Source organism: Salvelinus alpinus, chromosome 1 (genome assembly GCF_045679555.1).
Source record: "Salvelinus alpinus chromosome 1, SLU_Salpinus.1, whole genome shotgun sequence".
Taxonomy (NCBI): domain Eukaryota; kingdom Metazoa; phylum Chordata; class Actinopteri; order Salmoniformes; family Salmonidae; genus Salvelinus; species Salvelinus alpinus.
This window is the reverse complement of record NC_092086.1, coordinates 43580144-43598080: the sequence shown is the minus strand read 5'-3', so window position 1 is coordinate 43598080 and position 17937 is coordinate 43580144. Positions and strand designations below refer to the sequence as shown.

At 43.0% G+C, this 17937-nt stretch overlaps 1 protein-coding gene across 1 annotated transcript; it reads left to right on the top strand.

Moving 5' to 3' along the window:
• The first annotated feature begins 734 nt into the window (after positions 1-734).
• On the top strand, positions 735-17570 carry LOC139577077 (zinc finger CCCH domain-containing protein 7B-like). Its single transcript, XM_071403845.1, has 23 exons — positions 735-927; positions 1185-1252; positions 1405-1441; positions 1724-1921; positions 2349-2507; positions 2919-2999; positions 3220-3273; positions 3738-3780; positions 3898-4094; positions 4187-4607; positions 4754-4815; positions 5001-5109; positions 5810-5968; positions 6143-6351; positions 7006-7106; positions 7198-7379; positions 7698-7774; positions 7896-8062; positions 9353-9458; positions 9698-9806; positions 11813-11946; positions 12166-12335; positions 12542-17570. Exons 2-23 carry the CDS (start codon positions 1194-1196, stop codon positions 12720-12722), a joined length of 3015 nt encoding a protein of 1004 aa, XP_071259946.1. The 5' UTR covers positions 735-927; positions 1185-1193; the 3' UTR covers positions 12723-17570.
• The last annotated feature ends 367 nt before the right edge of the window (positions 17571-17937 follow it).

Genomic DNA, 17937 nt, shown 5'->3' with positions numbered 1-17937 from the left:
ACCAAGAGACCGAAAAACAGCTTCTATCTCAAGGCCATCAGACTGTTAAACAGCTATCCCTAACAGAGTGGCTGCTGCCAACATACAGACTCAAATCTCTGGCCACTTTAATAAATGGATTTAATAAATTAAATAACGGCACTTTAATCATGTCTACATATCCTACATTACTCATCTCATATGTATATACTGTATTCTATACCATCTACTGCATCTCGCCTATCCCGCAAGGCCATCGGTCATCCACATATTTATATGTACATATTCTTATTCATCCCTTTACATTTGTGTGTATAAGGTAGTCGTTGTGAATTTGTTAGATTACTTGTTAGATATTACTGCACTGTCAGAACTAGAAGCACAAGCATTTCCCTACACTTGCATTAACATCTGCTAACCATGTGTACGTGACCAATAAAATTTGCTAAGATCTTTGCTGGTATTGCGCTAGAAATAATAAAAATGTCTTGCTTCAAGAGGTAAGATGAGATGAAACTACTCAATATCGCCATCTGCTGGCCTTTGCGCCAGAACTACAAAGAGAATCAACACACAAAAAAGTGAAAGCTATCCTAGCTAGATTAATTTCTCAAATAAAATACAAACGCAAACTTTTTAATTTCGCGTATAATTGATTACTTCCTTATGACATGTCTAAACATGAAACATTTTATTCACAACACACCTCACCCTACCCTAGAAATAATCTCACTAGGACCTTGTGGCAGCCAAGCAACTCAAAAACAAGGAAGGGGGGAGGGAGTTCACTGTTCAGCTGAGGAATTGGAAGTGAAACTCACATGTAAACTGTCCATGCAAAAATACCCTTGCACTGGATTGCTGGTAGCTGTACAGCTCTAAATTCTCTGTGCCGAGATTTTCCTCTGTCCACAGCAGTAAACGTCGATTTATGTGTTTTATCACCAGGTGGGTTGTAACTTCCTCGAATCGTGCCCAGCTAATGTTAGCTAGCTAGCATGAAAACTTGGGGCATGGTTAACTATTTATCTAGCTAACGTTAGCTAAACAAAACAAATATTTGGCTAAACTGGCCAAGTATTATTTTCTCGTTGCAGTATACTTCGCACGAGCTCTTGAACCTAGTTTATTTATTCTGGCTAGCTAACGTTAATTCGATAGTAGACGTCAAAATTATGTTGATATGGGCCTTTCTCTTTTTACAGTGTGCAGAGATGGACTTGGACCGTCAAAAGCGCCAGGAGGGCATTCAGAACGCCCTGGGATTCATACAGTGAGAAATAAACATTTTCCCTGCAATCCCCACAAATTGTCAACTAAATTGTAGCAAGTTGCTCTCTTACTTGTCATTCATCCTATACCCACAACGACCATACGGCACTAGTTCACTTGTATTGATAGGTTATCTTTTCCTCTGTGTCCTAGGTCTTCTTTGCCTTATCCAAAGCCTGAAGGCTATAAGGTAGGGATTAATGAATGCGATGACTGTCTTCTCTCTTGACTTTAGTCTAGGCATGTCTACACCCCCTATACTGTTCCAAAGAACATGTTGTGTGCTCACAGTCATGCAGCTTGCCCTTTGCAGCGATTTTCTCCTTTTCACATTTGGTCCATGGGAAAAAAGTACCAAAACCAGCCATAATACTGATTAGACAAGTCCATGTCCTTTATGGCTTTTCCTGTGTGCTGTCTTTATCTCACTCTCATGTCATATTCCTCTTCTCCTCCCTGAATGTCCCTCCAGGGGTTTCTGACCAAGTTGGTGTGTAACCTGCTGGATGAGGGAAATGCAATGTTCAGGGAGGGTGAGTGGCAGCAGGCCATAAAGGACTTCAGTGAGGGTGTTAACGTGGCCCACTATGCCCAGGCTGAGTCTCTAGAAATCCCCTCAGCCCTGCTGGAGAGTCTGTATTTCAACAGGGCAGCAGCCTACCACAGCATGGTGAGTCAGTGGTGTGTCACCAGGATTATACATCTTTGATCCACAATATGGATGATTGAATGAGGTTCACGATTCTGTATACAAAAGGTATGAAGTTATCTCTTAAATCTAATATTTAATAGCAAATGTGCTGTAGTGGGCAAATATTGAACCAATGGTGAATACCCATTGCACTCTCTCTATTTCAGTATTTTGTGTTGTTGCATCACATTGTTTCATTGCATCATGTGCAACATGTGTTTCAGCCTCATTGAACTTTTGGCATCATGCCACACTTCCTCAACATCCCCTTGAAGTTACAGAGCCTGTATCATCTATCATTACCCCATTCTCATTAGCCTGTATTAACCACTGTATGGCCTTAGTCTTTCGCTCTGTGGCAGAACTCACACGTTACCTGTCATCTCTTTCTCTCCATCGCTCTCAGGGGGAGTATGAGCAGGGTCTGCAGGACTGTGACAGTGCGCTGGCGCTGTGCAAAGACAGTTGCAGGGCACTCTACAGGAAGGCTCTATGCCTGCGGGAGCTGGGCCGTTTCAGAGAGGCCTACAACTGCAGCACGGGCTGCCTGCTCACTACGCCTAACGTGAGTAACATTATGAATTACCGCTTCACATCAGACTGTTTTCTTGGAGTAGAAAAGCATGCACACCTTTAAAAGGTTAAGTAGCATATTGTTTTTATCTATAAAATGTCTAGCACAACTAGCAACATTTATTTTTACCACTTGACATATATAATTTGGGATTCCTCATGATGATCCACTAGTGGAGAAGGAGAGTTTCATTTCATACAAGCGGATTTGTTTCCACATTTACTTCTCCTCTCCTTCGATTACCTTTTGATGTTTTTCAAAAGAATGTGAGAAGATGGGGGGAGACCTCACATCGTACTTTTGAAGTATCATGTAGCTCAGAATAAGTGTTTGTGAAATTAATTTAATAAAAAGCTTATTAAAATGTCAATTTTTAAAATTATTCTATTGTACTCTTCGTAGGACAAACATGTGTATGAGTTGGCACAGGAGCTAGCTAACAAACTGGGCCTGAAGATACGCAAAGCCTACGTTAGCACACAGGTGAGAATCCGTTTCCAAAGCAGAAGGTCTAGATTCAAACAGCATGGCAACTTACCTTCCATGATTAGTGGCTTGGATTCAATTGTTCTCAATCTGCCATTCTCTGATCTAATCTGCCCTGGTTTAAATCTCAATTTGGATTCATAACAATTGAAGTCATTAAGTTTGACATTTTCTTTATGTTGCCTCTTTATGGAGTTAATATTTGTTTCCTTTGCAGGAGTCGGCCACATCTGAGCAAAGTAATGGGAGCACAGTTCCTTTTGCAGGAGAGGCAAGTACAACAACTTTCACCATTACACTTTTAAGGTTGCACTATGCAGAAATCGCTCCGCCATTTCCTGGTTGCTAAAACTAATAGTTTGCGTAATTATAAGCTAGTATAGTTTAGGGAATCATTGTACCATCTAAACCGCTCTGAAATATATTTTCCATAACCAAAAAAACTTTTCAGCTGTTTGAAGCTGGTGTACAAAACCGAAAGTAAAAGACACAAAAACAAAACATAAGAATAGGAAGCAGAAAAATAGAGCACATAGAAAAGATCTATCGCTTTTTAGACTTGCTTTCAAGTAGAATGATAGATCTATAACCACATTTCTATGTGAATTTAGTCGGGCTGCCCAAAAACGTACATATTGCCACTTAAACTGGTTGAGATTTGGAATGTACTTTGGTTTACCTGTTGATTTATTGTCACTTAAACAGAAGCTGTTGTCTTTCTCTTTTCACCTCAAGATGTATGGCAGTGGTCTGGATTCCTTAAGTGACATCTCATCAGGTAGTAATTCTCCTGACCAGAAATGTTGAATTACCTATCACATTGTAATGTAAAGACTATCAAAGAAGATTTCTTCTAGAAAATTAAACTCACCTGTTCCCTCATCCTGTCTTTCAGTTGGTTTCTCCTGCAAGCCTCTATCTGCCGCTATCCCAGTTAGTGATGAATCCTCTCCCTCTGGTCCACTGGTCTACTCCAAACTTCTGGGTAGCCCTGTCCAAGGCCCTCGGGGGTTGCCCTTCTCTGTGCCTGAGTCAGAGCACCTGGGTGACAGTGAGCTGATGGGAGATGATCTAGACAGCCTGCTGGACTGTGTGAGTTTGTCTACTGGTTGACGTAGTATTCAGATACAGCTTCCCTGAATCTGTCAATGCAACTTCTCATTCTCCCTCTCGTTCTCATTCAGATTCCCCCCCAACGTGCCTTTCCCATCATCCTCCCCAGCTTAGCTTGTGTCCCCATCCAGCTCCCGTTTCCCTCAGGCCTGCCCGCCCCCTCGCCACGGCTCCCCCCAGCCTTTTTCAACTCAGCCATCAGCCAGCTCAACTCTCTGGACACCTTCCCAGGCATGGGTGGGGGGGATGCCCTAGGTGCGCTGAACTCTTTAGATGGCCTTGATGCACTAGACTCTCTAGATACTTTAAACAACCTGGACACCCTTTCAGGCCTTGGTTGTGGGGATGCCCCGTCTCCCACAACAGCACTCTATTCACTTGATGCCTTAGATGCCCTGGACAGTTTCTACCCACTTGGGGGCGCAATAGCAGCCAAACCAGTGGTGGTGGGGGGAGGGGGGCTGGACTCCCTCTCTGAGTTCAACCTGCCTGGTGAGTCGATTGAGGGTGATAATGTCTTGTTAGCTTATAGCAATGTATATATGGTTAATTTTTCTTTTAATGTTTAACACCAAGAAAGTTATGAACCTAATGTAGATGTTATAATTGATTGTTTTTTGTTCTCACGCTATCTTAAGGTGCAAGAATCTCCTACAATGTTCTCTCTGCAACATGTTCGCCCAAGAAGTCCAACCACACAGTAAGCCATTTATTTCTGTCAGCAGAATTTGTTGGACTCCCTCCCGTACATTTAAATTAAAACATTTATTATGCAACGTTTAGGTCACATACAACTTTGTAGTTGGAGTTCACCTTTTACAGCGTCATGCTAGTTTTGCCTTGACATATTAACCTAAATGAATCTCTATTACCATGGCGATGTAGGTGGTAAAGAATGGCCAGGTCTCCTCCAAGCTCTCTCAGCTGATCAAGAACCCCGTAGCAGCCACCCATGACTTCATGCAGGCCTGTGCCACATGCTACAGCTGGATAGGTACAGTAGTGGACATGATTAACTTGCTCTCAGACAGTGTCCTTCCCCCAGTTTACTACTTAATGTAATTTTTTTGTTAGTTTTTTGTTGTGTACTTTTTCTCCCCAATTGGTAGTTAGTCTTGCCCCATCGCTGCAACTCCCGTACGGACTCGAGAGGTGAAGGTCGAGAGCCATGCGTCCTCCCAAACACGACCCCGCCAAGCCACGCTGCTTTTTGACACACTGTTCGCTTAACCCGGAAGCCAGCCGCACCAATGTGTCAGAGGAAACACTGTACAGCTGGCGACCGAAGTCAGCGTGCTTGCGCCCGGCCCGCCACGAGTCGCTAGAGCGCAATGGGACAAGGACATCCTGGCCGGCCAAACCCTCTCCTAACCCAGACAATGCTGGGCCAATTATGCACCGCCTCATGGGTCTCCCGGTTGCGGCCGGCTGCAACACAGTCTGGGATCGAACCCAGGTCTGTAGTGAAGCCTCTAGTCTGTAGTGAAGCCTTAGACCGCTGCGTCACTCGGGAGGCCCCCTACTTCTAACTAATAAGACTGACAGTTTCAAGAGCATCATAGCACTGAGGTTCACCTCTCTATTGTTATCATTCTATATCCCCCCTTAACTCCCCTTTCTCTCTGTCTCTCTAACCCTCTTTACCCCTTTACCTGTATATCACTCTCTCCTCCCTCCCTTTCTGTCTCTCCCAGGTCCAGGGGTCCTGGACTACCGGCACCAGGCAGAATTGGCCCACCGTTGTAAGCGGGACATTCTTCTGTGCAGAATCAGGGCTTCAGAGCACCCTGTCTGGAACAGGGTGCGACCCCGCCCCACGCACAATTTTACTGGGGCGTTTATGCTCTGCAAGGGTACGGAAAACAACAGTCACTGGTGTGGGAAAGAGGCTCTGTTTAGATGAAGATAATCTGTGTGTGTGTCATAGGTCAAATTACCCAGTTTTAATCTGTGGAAAAAAGGTCCTAAAGGTTAGCGTTGGTCTCAGTTTGTATATGTAGTAATCTAAGTTCCTTACCTCTGTGCAGAGGTGCTGGAGACTCAGAAGTGTAAGTACAGGGAGGGCTGTACGTTTGCCTACTGCCAGGAGGAGGTAGATGTGTGGACCCTGGAGAGGAAGGGAGCCCTGAACAGAGAGCTGCTGTTTGACTCGCAGAGCCCCAACAATGACAGGCCCACACTCAGCATCAAATGCCTGCTGCAGCTCCACAACGGCATGTTCATGTACCTCTGTGAGGTAGGACACACACACACACACTTGTGCTCTTACACAGACCCACCTCCATATGTCCAAGCTTGACCAGTGAAACATGGTAGAGGGCTGCGAGTCCCGACAGAGATCGTTGCAGAGCGGTCGTCATTTTTCATGCTGCGGGCGGGATCGTGCAGTCAGACAGACGACTTTGGGATGAAAATATTTTTTGTTGTCCCGCAGATTATTTGGAAACGGTTGTCTTTCTGCTTTGTATGCTTAAAAGCACATATTTTTTGCATTATTCACACTCTGCTTCAACTTCAGTAGCCTACCTCTCCTCTCCTATTTGGGAGTGAGCGTTCAAGTGTGCCTAGTATGTGTGGTCTCATTGAAATAGAGTAGGCTGCCTACATGGGCGGAGAATCACGTGGCAGTTAACTTAAATATGAAGTTAACTTAAATATGATTAGACTGTAGCTTACTACAGTGTGTATAAATACATATTGATAATGGAAAGAAGTGGAGGGCGCTCAACCAACGTGAGATGAGGTGCAATAAAAATGGGATGGAAAAAATCTGTCCCGCGTAGACCTCTAAAACATGCCGTTCAACCTTACTCATGCTCCCCCCTACTTCTTGTCTCTGTTTACCTCAACTTTCCCCCTCATTCTCTCCCCCCCCTTTCTCTCTACTCAGGAGTGCTATGACAGTAAGCCCAGGATCATCAGTAAGCACAGTAAGGAGGTGCCGTCCACCTGCTCCAACCCCTGCGCCCGACACCCATTCGACAAAAACAAGTGAGTCATGTTTGGTCCCCTCCCTCACACACACACACACACACACACAAACCCTCACTCCCCCCCCCCCCCCCCCCCCTGTGCCCTGCAGGTGCCTGGTGCATGCGGTGAGGTCCAGCAGTGTGCACTACACTAAGATCCGCCCGCTGTACACCCAGTGCCAGTTGGACGTGTGCCGCCATGCCCAGCGCTACGGCTGCCAGCGAGAGGACAGCTGCTCCTTTGCCCACTCTGTCATAGAGCTCAAATGTTGGAGGCTGCAGAAAGACTCTGGTACAGTCAGATTGATGCACACACACTCATGAACATTGTACTTGGTCTCAGACACAGAGAGACATATTTATTCCTGTCTAATAAATGTGAAAACATTTTTAAATGTAGAGGCCGATCTACAATAAAACATCTTTATTTGTAAATGTTAGTTTCTATACTAAAAGTCAAGAAAATTTCAACAAAGTCCAGTAGGTGTCAGTAGACACTGCCGTTCAATCTTGTCACAGTTGATAAACAATGTTTGTAAATACTGTCTGTAAAAAGTGATGCCTAGGCTGGACTAGGCATCACTTTTCTGTGTATGTTCCTGTACTATAGGCATCACTCATGAAGAAATTGTTCAGGAATCCAAGCGACACTGGCATAAACAGGAGCAGAACACACACAAACCCAAGGTATAATATCCCTGCTATGCTACATCTCATAATATGGTGAGGCAACGGCTCTTGTGTAGTTTGTCTGATTCTCTCTACCTTTTGCCTCTCTGTTTTTGTCCCTGTGACTCGTTGACTATAGCCGGTGTACATGCCACCACCATCTTCATCCTCAAGTGGTGGAGGTGGGGGAGGAGGCTATAGCTTGAACCTGAAGAGGAAGTTTGTTTGTGGTCAGTGCTGGAGGGACGGGCTGGTCAGTGAGCCGGACAAAGCTCTTAAGTACTGTACAGCCAAGGCCAGGCACAGGTGAGGCTGCACCCTACCTACCATCCCTAGCCAGATGGAGGCCAGTGCTTCACTGTAGTATGCAACAATTCTATATGACTGACCACTTATTCACTATTACATTTACATTTACATTTAAGTCATTTAGCAGACGCTCTTATCCAGAGCGACTTACAAATTGGTGCATTCACCTTATGATATCCAGTGGAACAACCACTTTACAATAGTGCATCTAACTCTTTTAAGGGGGGGGGGGGGTTAGAATGATTACTTTATCCTATCCTAGGTATTCCTTAAAGAGGTGGGGTTTCAGGTGTCTCCGGAAGGTGGTGATTGACTCCGCTGACCTGGCGTCGTGAGGGAGTTTGTTCCACCATTGGGGTGCCAGAGCAGCGAACAGTTTTGACTGGGCTGAGCGGGAACTGTACTTCCTCAGAGGTAGGGAGGCGAGCAGGCCAGAGGTGGATGAACGCAGTGCCCTTGTTTGGGTGTAGGGCCTGATCAGAGCCTGAAGGTACGGAGGTGCCGTTCCCCCTCACAGCTCCGTAGGCAAGCACCATGGTCTTGTAGCGGATGCGAGCTTCAACTGGAAGCCAGTGGAGAGAGCGGAGGAGCGGGGTGACGTGAGAGAACTTGGGAAAGTTGAACACCAGACGGGCTGCGGCGTTCTGGATGAGTTGTAGGGGTTTAATGGCACAGGCAGGGAGCCCAGCCAACAGCGAGTTGCAGTAATCCAGACGGGAGATGACAAGTGCCTGGATTAGGACCTGCGCCGCTTCCTGCGTGAGGCAGGGTCGTACTCTGCGAATGTTGTAGAGCATGAACCTACAGGAACGGGTCACCGCCTTGATGTTAGTTGAGAACGACAGGGTGTTGTCCAGGATCACGCCAAGGTTCTTAGCACTCTGGGAGGAGGACACAATGGAGTTGTCAACCGTGATGGCGAGATCATGGAACGGGCAGTCCTTCCCCGGGAGGAAGAGCAGCTCCGTCTTGCCGAGGTTCAGCTTGAGGTGGTGGTCCGTCATCCACACTGATATGTCTGCCAGACATGCAGAGATGCGATTCACCACCTGGTTATCAGAGGTTTTAGCTATTGTACAGCTAATAGCTATTGTCTATCAAATGGCCAATGTATGTTAGATGTGTAGTCTGAGATATCTGTGGTCGGTTTTTTGAATAACAATAGAGACTGTTCATCTCGTGGACACAAACCAAGGTGTATGGAGCGTTTACAGCGAAGCCCTATGTAATTTAGGATAGTATCTTTCTGGAAAGTCCACCATAACTCTCACATCTCTCTCCCTGTAGTTGGACGAAGGAGCGCCGGGTGCTGTTGGTGAAGTTCTTTGAGGGAAAGAAGTGGGTGATGGTGCGGACGTTGCCTTTTGCCAAGACCTACCCCCAGCAGTATGACGTGTGTGCTTCCCCCTGCTACTTCTCATACACGATCTGCTAGAAATGATTTTTGATAGACTCAACCAAGCATATTATCATTGTGTCTATTTAATTTATAATGAACTATTATGTTAGTGTAATCATGGGTAACGATATATATTGGTCAGTTGAATTTAATACTTAATCATTGACACTGCAAACTTGTTTCCACAAACATCCACGCAGTCTGTGTGTAACGGCATAACGTGTCCCCCTCAGATATGTGCCCATGTGGTGAAGCAGAAGAAGTGCCACTACATTGGGAACTGTGCCTTTGCCCACAGTGAAGAGGAGAAGCAAGTATGGACTTATATGAAGAACAATGGCTGTAAGTTTACACTATATTTTCATTATCCATTAAACCTTTTGTTCCACATTATCGCTTTGTTTACGCTGATCTATGAGCAGGATTGGTTCAGATGCCTATTATCCCCACTAGTACACATTACCTCAAATTTTATTGGTCACATACACATGGTTAGCAGATGTTAATGCAAGTGTAGCGAAATGCTTGTGCTTCTAGTTCCGACAATGCAGTAATATCTAACAAATAATCTAACAAATTCACAACAACTACCTTATACACACAAATGTAAAGGGATGAATAAGAATGTGTACATATAAATATATGGATGAGCGATGGCTGTGCGGCATAGGCAAGATGCAGTAGATGGTATAGTATATACATATGAGATGAGTAATGTAGGATATAAGCATTATTAAAGTGACTAGTGATACCTTTATGAAGTGCATTTATAAAAGTGGCCAGAGGTTTGAGTCTGTATGTTGGCAGCAGCCTCTGTTAGTAATGTCTGTTTAACAGTCTGATGGCCTTGAGATAGAAGCTGTTTTTCAGTCTCGGTCCCAGCTTTGATGCACCTATACTGACCTTTTGAGTGTTTTAGGTGACAAGCCACATTTCTTCAGCCTCCTGAGGTTGAAGAGGCGCTGTTGCGCTTTCGTCCCCACGCTGTCTGTGGGTGGACCATTTCAGTTTGTCCGTGATGTGTACGCCGACGAACTTAAAACTTTCCACCTTCTCCACTACTGTCCCGTCGATGTGGATGGGGGGGGGTGCTCCCTCTGCTGTTTCCTGTAGTCCACGATCATCTCTTGTTTTGTTGACGTTGAGTGTGAGGTTATCAAGCCTACCACTGTAGTGTTGTCTGAAAACTTGATGATTGAGTTGGAAGCGTGCATGGCCACGCAGTCATGGGTGGACAGGGAGTACAGGAGAGGGCTGAGAACGTACCCTTGTGGGGCCCAGTGTTGAGGATCAGCGGGGTGGAGATGTTGTTTCCTACCTTCACGACCTGGGGGCGGCCCGTCAAAGTCCAGGACGCAGTTCCACAGGGTGGGGTCGAGACCCAGGATCTCATGCTTAATGGCGAGTTTGAAGGGTACTATGGTGTTAAATGCTGAGCTGTAGTCAATGAACAGCATTCTTACATAGGTATTCCTCTTGTCCAGATGGGATAGGGCAGTGTGATTTGCGATTGCATCGTCAGTGGATCTATTGGGGCGGTAAGCAAATTGGAGTGGGTCTAGGGTATCAGGTAGGGTGGAGGTGGTATGATCCTTGACTAGTCTCTCAAAGCACTTCATGATGACAGAAGTGAGTGCAATGGGGCGATAGTCATTTAGTTCAGTTACCGTAGCTTTCTTGGGAACAGGAACAATGGTGGCCATCTTGAAGCATGTGGGGACAGCAGACTGGGATGTGGATTGATTGAATATGTCCGTAAACACACCAGCCTCCTGGTCTGCGCATGCTCTGAGGGATGCCGCCTGGGCCGGCAGTCTTGCGAGGGTTAACACGTTTAAAATGTCTTGCTCACGTTGGCCACGGAAATGGAGAGCCCACAGGCTTTAGTAGCGGGCCGTGTCAGTGGCACTGTATTGTCCTCAAAGCGAAACAAAGAAGTTGTTTAATTTGTCTGGGAGCAAGACCCGGGTGTTCGCGACAGGGCTGGTTTTCTTTTTGTAATCCGTGATTGACTGTAGACCCTGCCACATACGTCTCGTGTCTGAGCCGTTGAATTGCGACTCTACTTTGTCTCTATACTGACGCTTTGCTTGTTTGATTGCCTTGAGGGAATAACTACACTGTTTGTATTCGGTCATGTTTCCAGTCGCGTTGCCATGATTAAAAGCGGTGGTTCTCGCTTTCAGTTTTGCGCGAATACTGCCATCAATCCACGGTTTCTAGTTAGGAATGGTTTTAATAGTCAGTGGGTACGACATCTCCGATGCACTCGCTCACCAAGTCAGCGTACATCAATGTATAATCATTAGTATTGTTACTTACGTTCTTCTTTGAACCTGTTCCTGAAGTGAAGGATATGCAGGAGATGTACGACATGTGGCTTACAATGACGAATCAAAACCGTCCGGCGGATGACACCCTGATCACCCAACACATAGATGAGAAGCAAATTGTCATGCCAACCGACTATGCCGAGCCAATGGTGAGTGAAGGCACTTACTCACAAAACCTGTTTGTTGGATGTAGAACGCAAACAATACATTCACCTTTCTCATTTGTAAAAGCTATCTACCATTATCAAGAAGGACTACATTTTGATAGTGTGTGCGTGCATCTTCATGCAATGTATGCGTATGTCTGTCAGTACGTTACGCATTCATAAACACTATGAAAACAGTTTTACTGTGCGTGTGTATTCTAGAGCGGCTTCCACTGTCGTCTGTGTGGGAAGCATAGTAACAGTGAGCGCCAGTGGCAGCAGCACATCTCCTCAGAGAAACACAAGGACCGTGTATTCAGTTGCGAGGGAGAGGACGAGAGCCTCACCTGGACATACCGCTTCCCCGGACGCCGCCTCGCCCTTTGTCCCAGGTAACACTCGCCCAGTCACAGTACTGGGTCTCAATACTGTAGTTCCTTTCTCATTACCCATCAAGAGATGCTCTGTATATGCACACAGAAAACAACTGGGATATGGCAGGGTTCACTTACCACACCCTTGTCCTATTTGTTCCTATCAAATTTTATAGGTGCACAGTGATTGACGTATGTATAATATAGATCAATGTGATTGACAGGCTGGAGAGTGGCTGTCCCGAGGGGGTGAGCTGTGACTACGCCCACAGTGCTGAGGAGCTGGTGGAATGGCAGGAGAGGCGGGAATTCCTGCGGCGGAAGCTGGCCAAGGCCCGTGAAGACATGCTCATCATGCCGGACGAGTTTGACTTTGGGAAGTACAACTTTCTCCTGCAGGACTGAAGCCCCTGTCCCCTATGTGAGAAACTTGTACCTGTCAACAGACAGCAGTTGTCTGTTTTGTTGAAAACCCCGGGGGGTATTTTTTTTATTAGTTAACAGTTAATACAGTTTATACCTGTTTGAGCTGGTTAGGACTGCAAGTGCCTTATTTGTCCAATATTTTCAAAAAGGCTTAACAAATGAGATCTTGGTGCCTAATTTGAGTGGGGGGAAAAGTAATTTAGCACTGCCATTTAACAAAACCGTACCGATCAAATATCTCCATTAATAGTCTGTTTACTCTATGTATGTCTTATTGAGGGATATTAAGAAATCATTTAAGCTTGCGTTCTGATGGGACTCTTTATACAACCCTCAAACTTTCACAATAGTTATTTTCAAATGAAAACCGATTTGCTGGAAGGCACAAGTTATTGTTACAAGTTACTTTGTTAATGTGTCTTATGCCAATTAAAGCTGAATGTGTAACTTTTTTGGTGACCTGAGCAAATTCACATAGAAATGTTAGTTATAGAGCTGTCATTCTCATAGAACAGATCATTCAATGTGCCCTATTTCTATGCTTAATGTTCTTAAGTTTTGTTTTTGTTTTTGTACACCAGCTTCAAACACTATATTTTTGGTTATTCGAAAGATATTTCACAATTAAGATGGTACAATGATTCTCTACATTGCTTGTTTTGTCACAAACTGAAATTAGGCAAAGTATTTTAATTTTAGCAACCAGGAAATTGTGAGTGATTTCTGTATATTGCATCTTTTTAAAGAATTTGCTGCTGCCATTGTAGACAGACAAACATTACAGAATGTGATCACAGTAATACTATGGGTACTGCAGGGTGTTCATGGAAATATAAAAATATATATTTTATTTCAATGTTTTTATCAATATTGCGAGCAACAAGATTAAATTAATTTTAAATTAGACATACAATATAAGAGGATAATACCTTATTTCTAATGATGTGAACTCTAATTCTCAACTCCTAATATTGAGAGCTAATTGCACTCACAGGACAGTGTTTCTCCTATATTCATTTAGCAGCGGTGGCTCACCGCTGCTAAATCATTGCCACCGTTCCAAAAAATATGATTAAACATTTTCGGGTTGGTAAAACGTTTTCAGTGTAAACATAAACAACTAAACCAGATATAAAGTATGTAGAAAAGACATAATGGAGCTATATATTTTAAATAAGACCATTTAAGAACAACCACCAAAATAACTAGATAGTAAGAGAAAATTCAAAACATTTCATGGAATTAGATTTGAAGTCACTCCAATAGCATAAGAACATGTTATAAGCCATGGCAAAATGGGTAAAATTTCAGAAAATTTGCTTTAAAACTGCACATTTTCTGTCAGCGGCACACGTATATGCCGGAGTTGGCGTGGGTTTGAAACCTGCCCACTCCCCTTTGACTCACCCGGTCTTTCAAATTGTACTCTCTCTTCAATAAAGCAAAAATTATGAAAGGAATGGGAATGCCACACTCTTTCAACAAAAAAATCACTTAAACTTAATTTTCTCTCAGCCCGATGATAAAATGTGTGGAATTGCAGGAAACTAGCTTTAAAACAGTAACATTTTCTCTCCGCTTTCATGACAATCAAACAATACAAAATTTGTCTCTGCGGCCAAGAGGAGGGCCTCTACAATTAGCGGTCGGACTCTACCACACCTACCACTACTACTGGCTAAATAGATTGAGGATGCTAACTAAGGCCTTACCTGTGGGTATATAGTTGACCCATAATTTAATATCCAATACAAGGGAGATTGGAAGTTCCTCAAATGTGCCTGTAGTAGTAGTTCCTATCTAGCGTATAGACTCACTCATGGTATGCTGAAGACAAGATTATTATCTGCCCAGTAAATTTGAAGATGTGAATAATGTATCTCCACATATGTAGTCCTGCACATTAATACATATCAATGTTGGCAAACAATAAGTAATAACATGGTAGTTAAACCTAGCAAAATAATCTTATTGATTTTTATACCTTTGTTCTTTGTTACCAAATCATACTTTGTATTGTTGGGTTCAGAGTATGCTTCTGGGTGTGTCATTCCTGTTTTGCAAGGGTGGTGACCTAAAAACTAAGACTGTCATTCTAAATAAGGAGAGTGAGAATACATAATTCAGAGTTGTGCAGATGAGAGCATTTAGCCTGTAACCCTAGAAGCGAAAAGAGCCAGTGAAGCATACCTAGTCTCAGAGCATTTTGTGTTATTCTGTATGTCAATCGAGACACAGATTTTTTTTTAAAATATTTTTTACATTTATTTTACTTTTTTTAACCTTTTAATTTAACTAGGCAAGTCAGTTAAGAACAAATTCTTATTTTCAATGACGGCCTAGGAACAGTGGGTTAACTGCCTTGTTCAGGGGCAGAACGACAGATTTTTACCTTTGTCAGCTCGGGGATTCGATCTTGCAACCTTTTGGTTACTAGTCCAACGCTCTAACCACTAGGCGACCTGCCGCCCCAGTATGATATGACATAGTATGATATGTTACGTTTCGTATGGTATGTGTTAATTTGTGGATTTCCATCTCCCGTACAATATGTTCCGAATTGGCAAAATGTATGGTATGTTACAAATTCTAGCTAGGTGTCTAATGTTAGCTAGGCTAGGGGTTAGAGTTTAGGAGGTAGGCTAACATGCTAAGTAGCTAAAAAGTAGTAAGTAGTTCAGAAGTTGTCCATGATGAGATTTAAACTAGCAGCCTTTGGGTTGCTAGACATTCATGTTATACGCCCACCCATCCACCTTACTTTAGTTTTTGTCTTAAGTAACCATACCAAACGTAACATACTAATTTGAGTGTCCCGGATATACATTTACTTTGTTACGTCTAGTCTGAGACCAGGCTGGGTAAGGGAGGGGGTAACACGCTCACTTTTTTGGGGGGGGTTCTCTTGAAATAATATTGAGATGTTCTGTATACATCACTGGTAATTATGTTAGTGTTAGTTCATAAGCTTTGCATACTGGAAGTGTGTTGAATACCAACTTTAGCCAGTATAGAGAGGTAATGGATACTCGGAATGAACCAAATGGAAGGTTTAAGTTTGTTACTAAATACTATTTCGATGACAATTATGGCTATAACGATTTTGATTTACAACATTCTAAAATAATCTATAGAGTGGGATGTGGTATGTTTCCTACTATACAAACAAAGTCAGTGAGCTGGATCCTGTTGATTTGCCATAGGTCAGCGTTTTCCAAACTCTGAACGTTTTTTTTTTTTTCAAATGACCAAAGCTGGATGATTAGTTTATTATTTGAATCAGCTGTGTAGTGCTAGGGCAAAAACCAAAACGTGCACCCCTTGGGGTCCCGAGGACCACGTTTGGGAAACTGTTACATAGGTTTTGTCCTGGATTAAATAATTCTAATCAAGAGTGAATCACATTGACCTTCATCACATCCATCTATGTCATTGAACTGACTGCACCACAATATATCTACCTATGTTACTTTTTTTCAGGCAGTTTAATCCTTGCTGGCTGGAAACAGTTCTTGAAACTGAAGTGTCCCCCTCTAAAAGCCATCAAAATGACCCCTTTATAAAAGTGCACCCTTGTTAAACACTATTCACACTGCTCTCGTGACCATGCACTATTTTATTGTAGCTGCCATACTGATTGAACAGATGGTTAGAGACTGCAGTGTTTGCATTTAATTTCCAATGTCATGGGTTGGTAAGAATGAGTTATAAGACCTAAAAGTAATTTTTGTTTTCTTATTTTGTTTGAGCTATTGACCAAATCTGACATGTTAAATAAAACTATTTTTGAGGGAATAGATCCAATATCCTTTTTTACAGTTATTGACAGTTTGTTATAGTTGTGTAATAAATTACAATAAGTAAAAACTCCTGACCAAGGTCTGTTATCTTATCAAAGGACATTTTTATGTATATTGTGTAAAAATCTGTTGTGTTCTGGTTAGTGTGGTTCAAATCAATGAGGTTCAAGCGGAGGGTTAATGATTTCCACCTTCAGATCTTGTTCATGATGTGCTGTTTAGTGTCCCGATTGCCTGCGAGTGTGTGGTGAGATGGGGGGTTTTGTACTTTTGTGATCGAATACACAAACCTGCTCCCGACTTGTAATTGGCTTATGGGTATGACTGACAGCCTATACAGCAAACCGAAACTCTGGATAAATTGAACAATTAGTATCATGGTCTTTCACAGAGTATGTTCTATAGTCATAATACTAGTAGGCGTGGCTACTGAACTCAACAACTTGCCTGCACATTGCATCCTCGTGACATGGTTTGAAGTTCTTGCAAAGTGTATATCAGACAAAGCAACTGAAGTTTTGTTCCTGAAGTCTTCAAAGCCCTGATGAGTTTCTATTCTCGTTTTCCATTGACAACGGTAATAGAAATCGGTGTGAATTTGTTATACCCTTGCTATTCTTTTCAACACATTTGTGATAGATAAACACATTTATCCCGATAGAGGGTAACTTCATGCCAGTGACGTTAGCTACATTCATACAGTAATGTTTTAACAGTCAAATTTCATTAGCGTCCTGCAACTTCCTTGTGTTAACTAAATGGACTGATGCAATGTCATTGAAATATAAACTTTGCAGCATGTGCAACATCTTCAATAGCTTAGACTTTAGTTACTGCCTGCCTGGGTTTGTTATCAATCTTGTCAATGTACTATTTCACAAAACAAACATTACATTTTCATGTCTTGACAAACTGCATTGGATGATTTGATACTGTAACACACTTGCTGCCAGCAAATATCACTTTGCATATTATGAAGTGACACTACATATTTTGTTACATTCGTTAATAAAGTAGAAATGTGTTATTCATCTTGTTTTCTTAAGTTTAGGAATATTTGACTATGTCCATTTGACTGAACTGCCTTGTGGTCCAAAAAAAAGACCACCCATGGTTAAATGCTGCACTGTCGGAAACTAGAAGCACAAGCATTTCGCTACACCCGCAATAACATCTGAAAAACACGTATGTGACCAATAAAATTTTATTTGATAACAGGAACTGGGATGAGAAACATGTTGGCCAACTAAGGTGTCACAAGCATGGTATACATCCCTTCCACTTCCAGCATTATGCTGTTATTTTTGGCACCACTGTGCTTAAGGGTGGCACAAATGTGTAGTCTAACAAAGCAGTTTATTTTATTTTTTATTTCACCTTTATTCAACCAGGTA